This window comes from Delphinapterus leucas, chromosome 5, assembly GCF_059928025.1.
Source record: "Delphinapterus leucas isolate spDelLeu-1000000601 "Yukka" chromosome 5, BTC_Dleu_Yukka2, whole genome shotgun sequence".
Taxonomy (NCBI): domain Eukaryota; kingdom Metazoa; phylum Chordata; class Mammalia; order Artiodactyla; family Monodontidae; genus Delphinapterus; species Delphinapterus leucas.
The window spans coordinates 61,151,195-61,171,115 of NC_143133.1; the positions used below are offsets into that span (position 1 = coordinate 61,151,195).

The 19,921-nt window shown below is 36.9% G+C and overlaps 1 protein-coding gene across 16 annotated transcripts in view; it reads right to left on the reverse strand.

Moving 5' to 3' along the window:
• Positions 1-19,921, reverse strand: part of ARAP2 (ArfGAP with RhoGAP domain, ankyrin repeat and PH domain 2) — a 196,600-nt gene that overhangs the window by 101,917 nt on the left and 74,762 nt on the right. For all 16 annotated transcript variants that reach the window (XM_089911758.1, XM_089911751.1, XM_089911748.1 and 13 more), the window contains 6 exons: positions 12,346-12,461; positions 9,335-9,534; positions 5,829-5,914; positions 4,423-4,605; positions 1,693-1,867; positions 1,083-1,217 (listed from right to left, as the gene is read on the reverse strand). In XM_089911758.1, the coding sequence (XP_089767884.1) occupies positions 1,083-1,217; positions 1,693-1,867; positions 4,423-4,605; positions 5,829-5,914; positions 9,335-9,534; positions 12,346-12,461 (895 nt within the window). The remainder of the gene's footprint in view (positions 1-1,082; positions 1,218-1,692; positions 1,868-4,422; positions 4,606-5,828; positions 5,915-9,334; positions 9,535-12,345; positions 12,462-19,921) is intronic.

The following is a 19,921-nucleotide window of genomic DNA, read 5'->3' on the forward strand; positions in this document are numbered from 1 at the left end:
TAGTACATGCTCACTAAAGGAGAGGTACTGTTTACAGGAAAATCTAATAAAGTATACTTAATCTCAGTACAATTCTGCTTAGGGTTACAATTTTTTTTTTGGAAATAAAGCCTTTAACTGAAATAATCACTTTCAACTGCATGAGGATCAAGATTAACATTCTAAAGTGAGTTTTTCATCCTGTTGTTCCTTTGATCGAGTAATATAGCTGGATTTTACCACCTAGGGAATTACTAACCAGGCTCCCAAGCCTCTGAATATCCATCATCAACTGGCCTGTACAGCTTAATCTCTCTTAAATTCTCTTTGCTCCAGTGAGACAGAGATCATTATATTTTCATGCCTACATTTCTAAAATTAGTTCAAATGTATATAGCAAGAGCATGAGGCCTCTGTCTTACTCATTTTCGTATGCCGAATGCCCAGCACATGCCTGATTCAAGGAGCTGAATGGATAGATGGATAAATGATGATTCTGCTAAGATTAATGCCACAAACCTACTATGATTCTGCTAAGATTAATGCCACAAACCTAGAATAGGTTGTTAAATCAAATTAATTCACATCAGTTTTTTGAAACCATGCTTAAGCTTTATTTTACTTACACAGACACACACACACACTTATCATCAGAACAAACTGAACTACTGATAGAACACGCTGATAGAATACTGATAGAATATGTACTGAAAACTTGTCAGTTCTTCCTACATGTTGACATTTATCTATATTATCTCCCCAGTTAGGGTTTCTGTCCCGAATGGAAGGGGCTAAGTTTCACATTTCTTTGGAATATCCCTTAAATCCTTAAAACAGAATTGGTTGGCCCTGAGGTAGATGTCACTGAATTTTGCTGAGAATTCACTCAGCATTCCAAACCAGTGGTAAATCTTTGCTGCAGTGCATGAAATAATATCTGTGCCTGGAAGCATTTATAAAACCTAAAAAAAAAATATTTCTCTACCGCAAGATCAAATCTAACATATTAAGGGAAAAAAACAATCAAAATTTAAACCTAATTGTTTTGATAATGAAATAAAGTTTTACCAGATAACAAATCTAAAAGGAGCAAGAAAAGATACCTTCAAGGAGTTTTTTTTCTGAAGAGAGTTTAGAAGCTGCAGCAGGAGCCTGATACAAAAAGTCACAGAGGAACGTCGACTGGGAGGACTCTTGACTTAATCCACCTTCAGCATGTATGTCATGTTGAGGGAAATCTAGAAAAGTTACAGAAATAACACATCTGAAATCTGGAATGTAAACAATTTTCCCTTTGATTATAAATATGTAGGTGAGTTTTGAGGTAGAAGAAAAACTACTTCAAATATACTGCAGAATAAATATACAGAGATATTTATTTTACTCTGCATAAAATTTGCAAGTAAGCACTTCAGTTGTATTTATTATTCATGCATGAAAATCAGATTTAATTTTGGTGAAAATGATTATGTGGGATGAACTATTTTAATCTCCCATTTATAAAATTAAAGACACATAAAAGATTTATTTCCTAAACTTTCCCTTTAAATGAAATAAAACATGGGTCTTGATAAGCATCATCCATCTTTTTGGTAATTACATTTTCTTTTCATTCTGATGGTTTTTCTGATTTGAGAAACAAACAGATTCGTGCTTCAGTTCTCTTGGGGATATATAAGGAGAGATCAGGCTAGTGAAGGGATAGGGACTAACCTGAGAATTTGTTATGGTAGAGAAATTCCATTTGCAGACTCTGCCCCGCCTTCTTGGCCAGCAGATATGGGGTGCTATGCTCAGGGTCACCTGTTGCACACATGACATCTGCTCCACTGAACAGCAAAGCCATTGTTTCCAGAACATCTGGTTTCACCACAGCAGCACACAGAGCCTGGTCAATAAAAGAAAATACAATTTTTAAGTGAAGAAAATATGATTCTAGCTATTAAAATGTGTGAAAGTCTGCCAATTCATTTATGAGAGGAAGTCTGTACTCCTTTTTTTTTTAATCTTTATTTATTTATTTATTCTGGCTGCGTTGGGTCTTCATTGCTGCACGTGAGCTTTCTTTAGTTGCGGCGAGCGGGGGCTACTCTTCGTTGTGGTGCTCGGGCTTCTCAGTGCGGTGGCTTCTCTTGTTGCGAAGCATAGCCTCTAGGTGCATGGGCTTCATTAGTTGCGGCACGTGGGCTCAAGCTGCTCCGTGGCATGTGGGATCTTCCAGGTGCAGGGCTCAAACCCGTGTCCCCTGCATTGGCAGGCGGATTCTTAACTACACTGTGCCACCAGGGAAGCCCCCTGTATTCCTTTTTAACAAATACATCTAATAATCATTATGCCCTGAATTAACCAACAGACAAAAAAGGCCTGCTCTGCATGAATTTAAATTTCAACCGAAGATGTCCAAATCTCAATTCATTGTTTTGTTCCTGTGATGTTCCAAATCTTCAAATCCGTCATATTTGCCATGGAAGATATTTTGTATGTTTACATACTATGACAATGGCTGATGCTCAGAAAATTCAAAATACTTCAAACGTAGTAATGAAGTATCCACTAAATGTTTTGTTATGTCATATGAATGTTGTATGCATATATGTCTGTATGTCTGTATTTTGCAGAGCAATCGGGATGTGAGGAATCTTTAAATTACCGTTATGCTTTGGGAATTTGAAAGATGTGTACAAATTCAGGATCTTTCCTTTTGGAAGGGGGTATAGGTAGGAAGGAGGAACAGCAAGCAAGACACAATAAGACATGATTGACATGATATACATCATCATTGTACAAACAGTAAAACTCCTGGAACATGATGTTTTTTCCTTTGAAATAATAAGCTGCCTTCACAACTTTTCCCATCCCCTCTTCTTGCTTCCACACTTTACTGGCTTTCCATTTGCTTCTGAACTCTCTGATTTGGCACCCTGAATCCGTCTGACTTCTTAGCCTTGGGTTCACCATAATCGTCCTTCCTGACACGGTGCACCTGGACAGATGACTGGTTAATTTGCTCTCTGTAATGCAACTTCAGGACAATCACTCGCTGATTATCCCAATGGGCAGCTCAGAGAAGAGCGTACAACCAAGAAGTCCCAGGACACATTTCACAGCTCCAGCCTAGAGGGTCTACTACTAAAAGAGTACTTATCTTTTCTACCATGGTCTAGCTAACCTCTACAATTTCCTTCACATCAGAATCAAGAAGCCTAAATTCTTGTGCCTGACTGTACTGATTTGCTAGGTGATTTTGGGCAATTCCTTCTCATCTCCAGGTCTTAGTTTTTCTGCACCTGCAAAATGAGGATACTGGAAAGTGAAACAGCTAACATCCCTCCACTGGGATATAGCCTCTGACTGCTCTCACAATCTAATCCCACGTATTTCCTCTCATTCTCTCTCTCATTACCCTATTCTTTTCCTTCACAGCGTGCTGCATTTGCTATGGTATATTTATTGGCATGCAGCTGTTTATGGTCAATCTCCCCTGCGTGCAGATCACTCTCATGAATAAAAGAATCACATCTACTGTTTACTACAACTGTACCCCTGGAACCTAAAAATGAATTCAGCAATGAGTGAGTGTGCAATAAATATCTATTCACCACAAACACTCAATGGAGAAAGGATAGTCTCTTCAACAAATGATGCTGGGAAACTGAGTAACTACGTGCGAAAAAAAAAAAAATGAAATTGGACCCCTACCTTACACCACTCACAAAAATTAATTTGAAATGTATTAAAGACTTAAACATAAGACCTGATACCATAAAACTTCTAGAAGAAAACGTAAGTGGTAAGCTCTTTGACATCAGTATTGGCAATGATTTTTTGGATATGACACCAAAAGCACAAGCAACAAACACAAAAATCAATAAAGGAGAGGCGGGCAGGATGCTTAACAAATTCTTTGCCAAAAGGGCAACATAAAATGGTCACAAGAAGACCTGGAATAACTCAACCAAAGGCAAACGACACTTCAAATCAATGGCACTAAACAAACTCCTGCTTTTAAAAATAAATTAATTGAGTAAATGAAGCTAATTTTGGTGATAGCAAGTCAACAATGTACTGGCTGAAGTTACGTTCAGTATCCTGTCCCTAAAATGGGGAAAATTGTCGAAGTTTTAAATGGTGTGTTTTAATGGCCTACGTCAGATAGAAACTATGTCAGATAGACGTAGATAGAAATGTTTTAATGGCCTACGTCAGATAGAAACTACGTCACATAGAAACTTCAGTTAGGGACAGAAGTTTATTCGCTATTGATAACGAATCCTCAAGTGAAATGAAGGAAAAAAAACAATGGCACAATCTCACAAAAGGAAATAAAATTAAACAATAATATTATGCGATAGCAAAAAATTTTTTTAACTTTTTTCCAAAACCCTTGGCATATATTTAAAAAGACCTTAATATCCATGTTTTTTGTTACATTTCATTGGTTACCTTATTTAATTCTTCCTTGGTAAGAGATGCCCAAAGGGTTTTTCTGAATCTTCCTTCTTTGTATTTCTGAGTGATAAAGTTTTTTCTCTTTTCTACTGGAGAGTCCACGTGTAATTCTTCATCTTTTTGAAGACTACCGGCCCAAAAGTCATTAGCTCTTTTGTTTCCAATGACAATAAAAAGCTGAATTATCAGAAAAAAATATAAAACATATCAATTCACAAAATGTATTTGAATCTGCAGAAAACTGACTCACATGACATTAAAGCATAGCTTGGTACAAAATATGCAAAATACAAGACCCAACTTTTTCCAGAAGATGGAGTGTGAAAGCAGATACTATTTCTATTTTAAATAGTCTAGCTGCTCGTAATAGCGGTAAAAGAATAGCTAGAAAATAAACTGCAAGCAACACAAATTGCAGCAAAAGCATTATTACTTTTTTTTTTTAACATCTTTATTGGAGTATAATTGCTTTTCAATGGTGTGTTAGTTTCTGCTGTATAACAAAGTGAATCAGCTATACATATACATATATCCCCATATCTCCTCCCTCTTGCGTCTCCCTCCCACCCTCCCTATCCCACCCCTCTAGGTGGTCACAAAGTACTGAGCTGATCTCCCTGTGCTATGCGGCTGCTTCCCACTAGCTATCTATTTTACGTTTGGTAGTATATATACTACTTTTTGAAGGTAGCTCACATTGAGACAGATTCATTTAAAACGGCTGAGTAGGTGGGCTAACGTGGTTGACAGTGAGTGGTACAGACACCTGAGCAGAGAATGGATACAGGAGACAGCAAGTTAGACATGATCTCAGTTACTGACAGAGCATGGCCAAGATAAAGGATAGTCGATTTTGCCAAATGTTTTCATTCACTTTTCTGATATTTTATCCATGCTGGGTTAAAAAGAAAGTCAATTCTGGCTTTAAAAAAAGCTGTCAAGCCTTTAAGAGTAGTTATTACTATTTTTTTTTTTGCAGTACGCGGGCCTCTCACTTTTGTGGCCTCTCCCGTTGCGGAGCACAGGCTCCGGACGCGCAGGCTCAGTGGCCATGGCTCACGGGCCCAGCCGCTCCACGGCATGTGGGATCTTCCCGCACCGGGGCATGAACCTGTGTCCCCTGCATCGGCAGGCGGACTCTCAGCCACTGCGCCACCAGGGAAGCCCCAAGTAGTTATTACTATTAAAGCTCCTTGTATTTTTTATTTTTAAAATAACTGTCTCATTTAGGAAGCATTCGGAAAGTTAAAGTAGAAAGTTACTACTATCAAACAGGCTATAAGCCATTTTTATAATGTGGTGAGAACTTGATCAGAGAGCTCTTAAAGTAACCACACCACCCCACTGCACACCTCCTCCTGGACCTCTGCTGACCACCACCACAGTCAAGTCGGACTCACCTCAATGAGTTCATTGCTCCAAATGCTGGCATCCATTTTCAGACTTCTAACCTTGGAATCTTTTGGTCCTAAAGATCTATGTTGCCCTGAAGTCAAAAAACAATTGATTTCTATTTGAATTTGTATGTAAACGTATTTTACCTTTAAAAAGAAAAGTGTATATGTACGTGTATAGGTATGTGTGGATTAATATATCTTTTGAACTTAAAACAAACCAATACCTACTTTCCACCCTACAGTGGTGGTAATCATACAGGAATCATAACCAACCACACTGAAGATAACAGAAATCACCATCACCACCCTGTACTGGTATAAAATTACACTTTTAAAAAGTGTGTATACATGTACATGTGTGTATATGTGTGCGTGCATATGCATGTATGTGTGCATGTATGTATGTGTATATACGTATATATATATTTTTTTCATTGTTTGGTAATTAACTAGAAATTGTAGGTCACTGAAAACATTTTATAATGGGTCTGTGTAAATTATACCTATGTGAGTGAATACAGATATCATCCCTTTACTCTTAAGAAAAACTAGCTACAACTGTAATAAATGCCTACTTAAAAATCTAAAGTCGATTCTTTATTCTACTATTATGCCTGGAAGAGAATGCCCAGCATTCTATCATAATCAATTTAATTCTGCTGTATAAATCATCATTCAGCCATTACTGGGCATTCAGGCATATGTCAGGCTCTTTCTAAGCTGAGACAGAAAAAAGGTATATAAGACATCATTCTTGATCTTAAGGACCTTTTGCCTAATGTGCATGAGAAAGCTCATTCCTCTCATTCCTCTCTCTACATTACATAGGTTCCTTTCCTCCATTCTTTGAGAAGGAAACTACTCAGAGCACAAAGCCCTAGAATTACCATGGCAAGAATCTGCATAGGTTTGCACTTATGAAGACTACAGAAAGGCAATACCAAAAGGAGTCAAGCTCAAAAGCATGCAGGAAGAAGGGATGCTGGAGTAGCCTAGGAAAGAATCTGACTTGAGGCAGCAGGAAAAGCAATAATGTGGAGAACAGATTTAGAGATATTCAGAAGATAAAACTGATGGGACCTGGTGGGCTTTAAGGAAAGAGGAAGGGTCAAGAGGGTCTCTCAAGGTTTAGGCTTCAGTGTAGGGTAGATAGTATTGCTTCTGACCAAGATTTGGAATATAGGAGAATATACAGTTTAATGTAATGAGCTGGGCAGCAATGAGAGCTCCATTTTATCATGTTAATTTTGAGGTATCTTGGGCAAATCCAAGTTGAGAATCTAGCAGGAGCTATAAGAGTAGAGTTTCCAACAGAGTAAGAATCCCCTGCTTAAAAATGAGAATTGAATTCAAATGACAACCTCACTCAGGAACATCAGAGTGAAAGAGAGCTTAGGATATAATCCAAGGGAACACACATATTTTAGGAGCAGGAAAAGGAAAAGTAACCTGGAAAAGGATGACCAGAGTAGTAAGAGCACACTAAGAGAAAATGGTGTGTCAGAAGTTGTGGGAGGATGGAAAGTCACTGAGCGACAGATTGGTCAAGACTGTCAAATACTGCAGAGAAGGCAGTGAAGATAGGACTGACCACACAGAAACTGAGAGGTAAAATACACTGGTAAATGTGGTGAAAATATTTTTACTGGAGGCGAGAGAAATGAAGACTAATTACAGGATGCTGATGATACACTAGGAAGTTAAAGAAATGAAGAAAACCTGTGCAGACCACTACACTTGAAAGTATCTTGTCTATGAAAGGAAAAAAGAACAGAGAATGATACGTAAGAGAATAGTAAGTTTTCAGAAAGCTGGTGTTAACAGAATTATGCAAGTTTATATGCTGAACCAAATAAACCATAGTTGAATACAGTTGTCCCTCGGTATCTCGGATTGGTACCAGGACCACCCACAGATACCAAAATCCGAGGATGCTCAAATCCCTTGTATAAAATGGCCATAGTATCTGCATATAACCCACACACATCCTTGTATACTTTAATTCATGTCTAGTTTACTTTTTTTTTTTTTTTTTGCAGTACACAGGCCTCTCACTGTTGTGGCCTCTCCCGTTGCGGAGCACAGGCTCCGGACGCGCACGCTCAGCGGCCGTGGCTCACGGGCCTAGCCGCTCCGCCGCAAGTGGGATATTCCCGGCCCGGGGCACGAACCCGTGTCCCCTGCATTGGCAGGAGGACTCTCAACCACTGCACCGCCAGGGAATCCCCTAGATTACTTTTAATACCTAATATAATAAAATGTTATGTAATAGTTGCTGGTACATGCAAATTCAAATTTTGCTTTTTTGAACTTCCTGTAAATTTTTGTTTTTCAAATATTTTTGATCCAGAGTTGTTCGATGTAGAACCGTGAATATGGAGGACCAATTGTACTTACACAGACAGTGAATAAGTGACAGGGTGAGGATCCTGAGAAGAGAGGAAAGGAAGGGAACATATGTAGACAGAGCAGCCTTAAACAACACAAACGCTATCTCTTCCAGTGAGACTGGAGAGGAGAAGAGGTTAGGAAAAAATATGAAGTCAAGGAGGATTAACTGATGCTTTTTACTGATGTAGGTGATCAGCTCATGAGGACATCTACCTCAGTGTGATGAGAAATGTGGTAGCACAGAGCTCTAGAAAAGTCTGAAGGGCTTGAAGCAGCTGTCCTGTCTTTGCTCTGAGGTGCTCTTCCTCTGCATTCTCTCAGTGAAACCTGTGCTCAACTCTATTCCTGCCCTTATCACACTCTATTGCAATTACTATTTATGTATTTGTGCAGGAAATGTCATGTCTTGTCTTACAGAGCATTTTAATTCCCAGGAACAGCACAGTACCTGGTAGAGCTGAAAAGCTGAAGGAAAGTTTAGGTTGTAGCTAACTTTTTCCAAGACCTCCACGGTCGCATACCTAAGCTAGGGTCCATTCCCTCTACTCACTTGGACAGCTGTCTTACCTCCCAAATACAAGGAGCTGTCAAATAGTTTGTAAGGTATAAGATCACAAGAAGAAAATTAGTCACAGTACTGGTTACTTTCATAAACTTCAATACACCTGGAAAATGCTTCTATATAAAAATTCTCGTTATAAGAGATACCAGATCTGGTGAACCAAGATTAGAGCGCAGAGCAGATTGATGTGAAAAACAGATCTTACAAAATATGACTGAGGAAAAAGGGACAAATCATACGAAGTGCAAGCGTGTTCAGGGTGCATTCTGAAACACATTCATCCAAAACCTAAAAATTTCAGCATCGTCTTTTTAAAATCCATACATGGGCCAGCAGGCACAAAAAAATGATTACATGCTTAAAAATCAATTTTTATATTTAAGTCATGCATAAGAGAAGTTTAGAATGATATTTCTAAATTTGATTTAAATGTAATAAATTTTCTCTGTTTTTATTTTTCATAGCCATTAGCTGGGACACAGTATATACGACACTAAAGAGCATTCAGTGCCAATCTGCCACCAAACAGTGATGAGCATAACTTATCACTAATTACCTGCACACTTCTTACAGATGACAACACAGAGATTGATGGATGCCCAGTCAGGATTTGGGGCTTTACAATCTGCACAGCTCCTGTTGGACTCATTGAACCAAATCTTCTCAGCTACTTCATAATCAGAGAGAGTTTCTGCTATCGATTGCTGCACAGCTTCAATCCACTCTTGTTTCTCTTTTTCAGACTCGGCCGTAAAGCTGAAACAATGAACATTTCTGCATTATCGATCTCCCTTGTAAAAGCCAATTAAGCAGTATGTTCAGTTTGCATATTCATTTCACTCATAAATTAAACAGCTGCTGAAAAATATGCCTTCCAGGCGGTTGGAGTCTTTTCTGTTAAAAATCATCTCATTGAGAAATCTATTTTTCTCCTTTAACTTTCCAAATTGCTTATGACTTTGTTTACCTATCTTGAACCAAAATTAACATACACATTTTTCTGACCAGGATATAAAAATCACCTTGTTAGGTCAAAAGCTTAAAAGAGAAGTCATGCTTCCTAAGCAGTGGTTACATAATAATCAATAAGAGACTGGCAGAGTTTCAGGACTATTGGCTTATTTTGCCAAGAAAATATGCCATAGTCTGAAACTAAGTTATCAAAAACACCCACGAGAAATTTTGATTTTTTGTCTTAAAAATAGATTCTTGTTTTTAAAATAGAAGAATGTCCAGATGGCTTTAAGAAACTGAGAAATCAAAAAAGTTTTAAATGATTACTATTCTAACAGAATTCTAACTCATTTTTAGCCATGTAATTCTTAGTGTTTATTGCGTGCCTGAGTGAAGGAATAAAACATTAAAACATCAGTTCACTCTTTCAAGAAATATTTACTGAGTACTTATAATGTGCCAGAAAATGTGCTACATACAGTGCTCCAAACTCAGTCAATGACCCACAAAATGATGCTTAATACTGAAATTTTCTGTTCTGAAGATGAAAATGCTTTGAGAGACAATGAAAACAAGAGAGGATTAACATTTTCTACGTAATCTATAAAGAAATTGAGTGGCCTACACGGATTATATTTTTTGAATCACTTCATGGTTCCATCATCACTATAATATTGATAAATTCCTTAGTGGTTTCTGCTTCTCTATAGAGATTGGTCAGAGCCCATATGGTACAATGGAAAATAGATACTTGGTCTTAGTCCCTGGTTCCTGGTATATAGTTCCCCAAACCCTTGGAATACCCTGAATGATAAAAGTCCTTTATACGCTAATGAGATAGCTTGTGGCTGAAGGCTAGACAGCTTTAGGATGGGAGCTGGTCAGCAGAAGACCAAGATGTGACTAGAGACTTGGAACTTTCAACCAGCCCTACCCCGTGACCTCTGGGAAGGAGAGAGAGGCTGGTGGAGTTAATCACCAATGGCCCAGGATTTCATCAATCTTGCCTATGAAGTGAAACCGCCATAAAATCCCCCAAACAGCAGGGTTCGAAGAGCTTTCAGGGTGATGAACACATTGAGGTGCTGGGAGAGTGGTGCACCCAGAGAGTCATTACAGATTATTAACACATATTAAGAACACACATTAAGTTTTCTGTTTCATTGTCATAATAAAGCAATTACCAGAGTGCCATAATACAAGACATGTATCAAAATGCTAAGGTATTTGATCATACGTGCTATGAGATCCATTCAATTCAGCAACATTTTGAGCTGAGGTTACTTTTAGGAAATCACGGAGCAGTTGTAATTACGGATTGCTCTTAAAGGACAGACTGTATTTGGTTAGGCTAAAAGAGGGCAAAATAACAATACAGCTTAAAGACAATGTAATATCTCTTTTTATTTTATATACCTTCAAAATAAAGTAATTTTTCACATATTTCTGGATCAAAAATCACCAAGCCTTCTAAGAAAAAGAGGTATTATGAAAAGAAACTACACAAATCTCATGAAATTAGTATCTTTCAGGTTGTATGATTATTCAGATCACTTTTTCAAGGTGTTATTATACACTGGATAATAAAGTACACGATATGAAAAAGTAAAAACATAAACTTTTTCTTTGTTTCAGGTGTACAGCAGAGTGATTCAGTTTTATATATATACATATATTTTTTCATATTCTTTTCCATTATAAGTTATTACAAAATATTGAATATAGTTTCCTGTGCTATACAGTAGGTACTTGTTGTTTATCCATTCTATACATAGTAGTGTGTATATGTTAATCCCAAATTCCTAATTTACCTCCCCACCATCCCCTTTGGTAACCATAAGTCTGTTTTCTATGTCTGTGAGTCTGTTTCTGTTTTGTAAATAAGTTAATTTGTTTCATTTTTTTAAGATTCCACATATAAGCAATATCATATGATATTTGTCTTTGTCTGTCTTCACTTAGTATGATAATCTCTAGGTCCATCTGTGTTGCTGTAAATGGCAAGATTTCATTATTTCTATGGCTGAGTAATATTCCATTGTATATATACACCACATCTTCTTTACCCATTCATCTGTCCATGGACATTTAGGTTGCTTCCATGTCTTGGCTATTGTAAACAGTGCTGCAATGAACACTGGGGTGCATGTATCTTTTCAAATTAGAGCTTCCTCCAGATATATGCCCAGGGGTAAGATTGTAGGATCATGTGGTAACTCTATTTTTAGTTTTTTAAGGAACCTCCATGCTCTTTTCCATAGTGGCTGCGCCAATTTACATTCCCACAACACTGCAGGAGGGTTCCCTTTTCTCCACACCCTCTCCAGCATTTATTATTTGTAGACTTTTTAATGATGACCATTCTGACTGGTGTGAGGTGATACCTCACTGTAGTTTTGATTTGTGTACCTCTAATAATCAGTGATATTGAGCATCTTTTCATGTGCCTATTGGCACATTTTTATATACTGGCTAATAAATTGTACAATATGAAAAAGAACATAATTTTATTAAGTGTCCTATAAGAAGCAAAATCACCACTGGCAACGTAAAAGGGGATCACTCAAGCTTTCCTGTAGTAGTACAAACAAAAAATGTTTAAATATAACTTACCTAAAACTCCTATAGGGAGTGATTATTTCAAAAGACTGTTTCACAGTTCGGTCCACTTGCTTTACATTTGCTACATTCATAGGAATTATGGTAATACCAAGTCCACTCTTAAAATCCTAGTTTGGAGAAAAACAAAACATTATAAAGAAACAAAAATATGGATTTTGAAAGTACATTTATATTCTCTAAAATTTAATAAATCTCATCAAATTTTACTACAACATATAAAGATGGAATTATTTCATTAAAAATGGATCGAGAGTGGTTTTATTTTAGGTAGTCACTTTCAATACATGGTAACACGATAGCATTTGAAGCTTGACAGTCTATTAATAAAGCAAGGGTCTTTTCACATGAAACACAAGTTGACTAGGACATATCTCTTGAACTACATATGCCTTCCTGTTAACAGTTAGGCACTTTTTCACCTTTAGCCATTTAGTAAAGGGAACTAACAGTGAACTAACCCTTACCATATGCCCAGCCGTTTTCCAGTTGGGGGAGCCAGATGACACTGTGAGGTTGGTATAATTACTATTTAGATGAAAAGAAGGGAAAACCGAGGCTCAAAAAGGTAAATAAGTGAGGCGGAAAGTGCGGCTGGCTGTACATGGTAGAAAGGGACTGAAACCCAAGCTGTCTGACTGCTCACTCTTTGTTCTGCTGTATGTCGTTACCTCTGCTCTGTCACATTACTTTCCTCATTTGCTCTCAACCAACAGCATTACTTATATTACAATTTTATCTCATTTCCAATATTTCATTACTTTCTTCTTCCTTCAATTAGATTCTTTAAAAGCTCCTCTAATGCTATTTTCGTATGAAAACTGCCATTGGTTCAGCACCTACAGCCTCTATGTTCAGCTTGATCTACCAAAATTAGAAACTGTTCAAAAGGCTACAAAGTCTGCCTTCTAAAAGCATTAAAGTTTGCAATATATTATCTAGCCATAAGGGTTCTGGAATTTGATTTATCAAACCATCTCACACCTTAAAAATATAATTAATCTGTACCTCGAAAAATGAATTATCTATGTGAACAGGTTCAGGTTAAATGTGCTCTGAATTCCTAAATTAAATTGTGACTAGGAAAAAGTAGCCATACTAAAGACGACTGCAAAAAATATTGGTCCACTTTCAGGAAGGACACTTCTAGCAGAGACCGTGAAAGAAACAATTCACAGGTCTTCTCTTTGTCTCTCCTGTTGTACAAGCTAAAAGCAAAAGTACTATTTTCCTATCTCCCTTGCAGCTAGGAGTGAACATATGTCATACTTATGGTCAATAAAATATAAATAATTCCTGGCCTGGGGGGCAAGAGACGGGGGGTGGAGAGACACATCTTCAAAGAAAAGACTTTCATTCCTTGCCTTTCCATCTTCTCGGGAAACAAAATCTGAAGCACAAAGCCATTTTAAAATGTAATAAGCATCCTTGAGATGAAAAGCCTGAGGACAAATTCTTGTACTGTAAGGATGCCAGAGTGAGGAAAAAAAAAATAGGAAGAATCTTGTTATCTGATGGCATTAGCAAGAGATTTGTTAAAACAAATCCCTGTCTATTTAAACTATCCTTCAGGTTTTTGTCATCTAATACATTCCTGGTTGATAAAATAAGTGTAATAAAAGAACATTATAACAAATTTCCCCCATTCGTAGAGGGTTTCCATTCACAAACTGCAGAAAAGTTTCACTTCATATTTTTAAAAATGTACAAGTTTTTAGTTAGAATGAAGAAATGACCCATTTGTAAACTGAGTATGATTTTTTCTGATGAAAGAACAATGGTTAATTTTGTTGGGAGAAACAAGCCAGAAATTGAGTCAGGAATATAAAAGATGCAGAGACATGCTAGGTGTGAAATACTTAGAAGGTGATATACTTCCACTTTGTATCATAAGCCCACCTAACAAAAAACAGTACTATATGGAGGAGGAGAATCAAACTTTTCCAATCTGCCCCATTTTAATAAGTTTTAGCATACTGGTATAGAGTTAAACTTATAATTATCAAATTAAAGCAAACAGATTCTCAGTTATCTATATCAATGCTCCTGCTGGATAATGTAACTATTGGAGAAACTCCCAGGGCATGTGATTAGAAATTCAAACTCTCTTTTATAAATCAGAAAATAAAGTAGGGGTAACCAGGTAAGATATTTTAGAAACAGCTTTCTGATGGCTCAGCTTGATATGGGGGTACCTCTAGAATAAAACAGTCAGGCTGCATCTTCTTCAAACAATTCTCTGTGATGCAGCTTTTGACAAGACCTGGCTATCAGACTACTCCCGCTTATTATTCTCTGATGGGGGCCTGGCCTACAGGTACTGCGCGTTACTAAGGGCGGAGATACAGACTCAGACCATCAGACTAGCAGATGGTAAGACTGACAACCTTGGATGGAAACTGATGAGCCTTATCAAGGCTCCAGCCTGAAGAGGTGGTACCTCATTTCGACAAGCAAGTCGTGAAGTATCTACATATAAAGCTGCAACTTCTGTTAAAAATAAAACAAGTGAGGGTTGGCTCAAGGCCCCAGATTTCTCCCAAGCAAGGCAAAGATGATTTTTTAGCCTGGAAAGAAACTGTAACCCATTTATCAGCTGTTTGCCATGGCCATATGGTTTTGAGTAATTAGAGTATCCCCTGAACTCACCGGCACAAATGGACTGTAAAATGTACAGCAGAGTAAGAAAATAAATGTCAGTGCTCTTGAAAGCTATTAAATATGAAACAACTGCATTTCTTACTAAAAATATTTGTGGTGACATTAAGCCATCTTTTCACACAGTCTTTAGAACATGTTTAGAACATATCTCATTCCTGATGCTCATCAAAATTACCTGTGTTGATCTCTTCCTCCCACCCTGAGATTCTGATCCCATGAATCAGAGGGCTTGCCTAAGGATTTTCAGTTAAAAAAAAAAGCAAAACAAGACTACCACCATATGATTCTCATACATAGCAATACTGAGAAACACTGAATTAGACAGCAGAACCAGTTGTAGAATCTAGACAGTATGAGTCTACAGCACTTAAATATCAGGATACAAACATTTCTCTCTGCCTTCTGCAGAGCAGAAAACAAGCATGCAGTCAGATTATACAAAAACCATTTGAAATTATTAAGACTAGTGGTTAAAAATAGGCTGGTCAGAACACAGTGACACATTGGATTGTCAAGAACCTATTTGTCCTCTATTCCAACCCTTCTGCTAATGTCCAAAGGCTTTAAAAGCATTGGTCTTCATTAAGCATATACACTCCATAACTGATTTAATATCTGTTAGTGTAGTGCTCTGAAGCTTACAAACAGCTATGAACTCTTATTTGATTTTCTTAACAATTCTGCGAAGAAGGCAGAGCAGATACATACTCCCAGTTAACTAATTGTTATTACTATTGTTATTTTATACCTCTTGAATTTGAAGGCAACCGAACATATTACCTATTAAAAAGTTAATTACAAGAAAATGCATGCTTAAAAATAACTAGCAGGCATATATAAATTTTGTAAAATGGGATGGAATGTGAGTGTTAAACTTTCAAGAAAATTAAATTACCCATTAACTACAATCTGACTGTGAGTACTATTCTCATTTTGAAAAATGAGCACGAGTCGGGAACATGCCAAACTTCAACCTTTAAAACCCTATAAACTGCATTGAAAAAAAACAATAGCATAGAAATTCAATAGGTAGAAATATATTGTTACAGAAAGCGTAAAGCTAAAAACAGATTCTGGAGTAAACTATATTTTACAGTTAATTTGCTGTCATACAATGTAGGATCTCAAAGAGCGTGAATGGCCACACTTGGCAGAGCAGGTCTGATGTTGCAAAGGTGATGATGATGGTGTGGGCACCAAGAGTCGGAACTGGGGGAGAATCTTTGCTGATCCATTTACTGGCTGTATGACTACTGGCAAGGTCCTTAATTCATCTAGACCTCCATTTCCTCATTTATGAAAAGACAGTACTATCTACCTTATATAGCATTGCTATAAAAAGTGAATAAAGAAATACATGTTGGGGGTCTGATACATCCAGACAGTTCCCTGATTTGAGGGTTCTAAATACAGAATTTGTCTTCAATGAGAATATATCCATTTTATTTACAGTGACTGAAAGTATTCACACCAATGATTCCATATTCAACTTTCAGATTGGAATTAATGGCAAATATTTACCACGACACTGAAATGGGTTATTTGTACAAATGCGTAGCAACAGAACCTGGCTCAAACTACCTTTTAAAACTACAAAGTGAAAGAGCAAAACAACAGTTTGATTCCTAAACAGCAAAATTAAAGAAGGGTTTGTTAACCCCAAATTCGCTGAAATCTCAAACCTATTTTTGGAAACACCAGATGCCAGGTTTCCATGCCAGGAATTTAAGAACTCAGTGCTTAGACATTTGTGGAAAACAGATGTGGCATTGTATGACATTGGCACAAGATTTCCAGGGAAACACCAGATGCAGAGTTTGGCCAGATATAGAACCAGAGAAACAGCAGGCCACCACCTCCATCCTGCTGCTTCTTTCTGCACCACACAAGCCAGAGCCCTATGAGGTCTATTTAAATTCTGTTAGAGTTTCATTCCCATGCCAGACACGAGGGAACGTTATGTTGGGGGAATGAGTCTCTTGCTATACCCCGACTTGAGAATGTTTAATCAAGTGAATGTAGTTAAAACCTCAATGCCACAATTATCATTAAATGGATACACAAACCCACCAAGCAAGACATCTGGTTGTAATAAATTCCCTAATATTAACATGATATTCAAAAACTCATCAGGAAAAGATGGGAGACTGGCTTTCAGGACAACATAACAAATGGAAACCAAAGTCAGTTATCTTAAATTCACGTCATATCTATCAGCAGAAATTCCGTTCAAGTAGCAGTACCATATATATAACACTACATATATATACCTGAGTGTATGTTCATATTTCATTACCTATCTAAAATTTTAAAAATACTGGCTTATATACTACACCCACATCATTTCAAGATAAATAAATGTATAAAATAATTATTTTTCAGAATACAGAAAGTCTATTAGCTTTGAACTGGAAAAAAACACACAATTTATCTCTATAAACAAAATTTCTATGTAACAAAACTTAACTGAAAAGGCTTCCCTGGTGGTGCAGTGGTTAAGAATCTGCCTGCCAATGTAAGGGACACGGGTTCAAGCCCTGGCCTGGGAAGATCCCACATGCCGCGGAGCAAGCCCGTGCGCCACAACTACTGAGCCTGAGCTCTAGAGCCAGCAAGCCACAGCTACTGAGCCCACACGCCACAACTACTGAAGCCTGCGCACCTAGAACCCGTGCTCTGCAACAAGAGAAGCCACCGCAATGAGAAGCCCACACACAGGAACGAAGATCCAACACAGCCAAAAATAAATAAATAAAAATTAACTGAAAAGTGAAAAATAAGCAACAGCTTAGAAAAACAGTTGCAGAAAACATGACACGAAGATAAATATCTATATTATATGAAGAGCTTAAAGAAATTGTCAGGAGTGACAATATAATTCCAGTAAATAAATAGGAAAAAATGAAAAGAGAATTCATAAAGAAGAAAATAATATTAAAAGAAAATTTTTTTTCAAATATAAACTCTCTAGTCATGAAGACAGCTGTAAATGACTATTAATTCAACCATTTCATTCTACAAATGTTTACTGAGTGTCAGCTACTTGCCTGGAACTCCTAAGGGCACAACAGTGAATAAAGTAAACTGTCACAGCCTTAATTTGGGAATATAAAAATAATAACACTTTTAAAGTTAAAATGAAACTGGTACCTATTCTCTGTTAGGTACCTATTCAGGTACCTAACAGCATTTTAAATATAAACAATTCTTTAGAAAAGGGTCATAGGAATTCTTGTCCAAAAAGCAAATCTAAAAGAAAGAAAAGGCTACCAACAGAAGGCTCTCAGAAATCTCATTTATTTATCACGATGTGTTACCCCCATCAGAAGGTAAGATCCTAAAGAGCAGGGACCTTGTGGGTTACCAGTGAGCCCCTAGTGCCTGGAGCAGCACCTAGGAATGAAGAGGTACCCAATAAACTTTTGTAAAACAGATGAATAAATAAACACAGTGAACTGTAATCAAACTCTATTACACAACTCATTTTATACAAAGTTGAAGTAACAATGTGGAAAAATTATCATAATTATAATATATTGCAGGCATATAAACATAAGCAGAAACAAGGAATAGAAGAAACGATGCAAAAATTAAACACATGGGGGGGTGGGCTGAGAGACGGTGTAAGCATTTAAAGGGATAACATTTAATTTATATAATAGCACCACAGTGTTTTTCAACTGAGTAATTAGGTAAAGAATTTTCGTATCTATTTTTACTTTGCCATCTTCCCCTCTAACAAATGTTTCTACATATCTCTTCATAGTTCTTTTCTGCCTCTTATAGCCCATCTGGAAAAACAAAAAAACAAAAAACAAAAAACCCTAACATTACCTAAGGCATTTCTCCTACTCAGAAGCTACTTCAAGTTAGTTTCAACAATCTGCTAATAAATGAAAGGGAAACAAAGAGATTTTAAAAAAGTAAATCTTTGAACTGAGCAACTGAGAAAGTGAAAAGTCCATGTTAATTGCATAGAGTTTAGACCTGGCAGTGTACTGTTGAGAACGTGCAGATTGGCATCTTCCTTTCTGTTATCATGCCGCTTTTCTTAAAAAATAAAGAATTTCAAAAATAAGACCATAATTATGATAGTCTATTCTAATAGCTATTTTAACTTAGAAAATATAAGTTCTTCATTCAGTAGAAGGGATAGATCCAGAAAAAAATGGAAGAATTACTGCAAATATATCTGTACGGATGCTTGACATGGAATATTAAGGACACCTATTGGAAGTAAAGGAAAAGCACTAGAAAAGATAAACGATAATCCACAAAGTTAGAGTAAATTTCCAGACATACACACAGAGTTAAAGGAACTTATGGGAAATAACATTTTCAAATTGTTTTTCAAATACTTTCCTGTATGCTGATTTTGCAAATGGAGTTTTAATTTTTCCAATAGATCACACTCTGGTAACGAAAGTTTGTATGCAGAAAAAGGAATTAAGCAGTTATCATATAATTTATAAGCTGAAAAATTTTAATTTTATATAAAAATTGAGATTGTAGGAAAAAACCCCAAAACAGTAGCTATAGTTTAGAACCATACACAAGTTATTAGTAGTAGTTCTTCAAAACTATTTAAAAACTTATTACCACTAAAAAATGATTTTCTTAAAATTCCACTTAAACATTTGCACATTTCAAAGTGTTTGATCAGGAAAAAGACACACTTCCAAGTGAAAGTTAACCTCCAAAAGAGGTATAGCAACCCCAAGATTAGGGATGATGAACTAAAAGCAGCACTCAGTGCTGTCACAGGAGATCTTTACACATTTTCCATCTCCAGAAATATCTCGTTTCTTTAGCTGGATGCTTATCATTTTTCAAGAAGAAAAACCCGTAAAGCAGTGATTTACTGTGTGTGGTTTTTGCATCAGCAGTCACTGAGTCAACTGGGATGCTT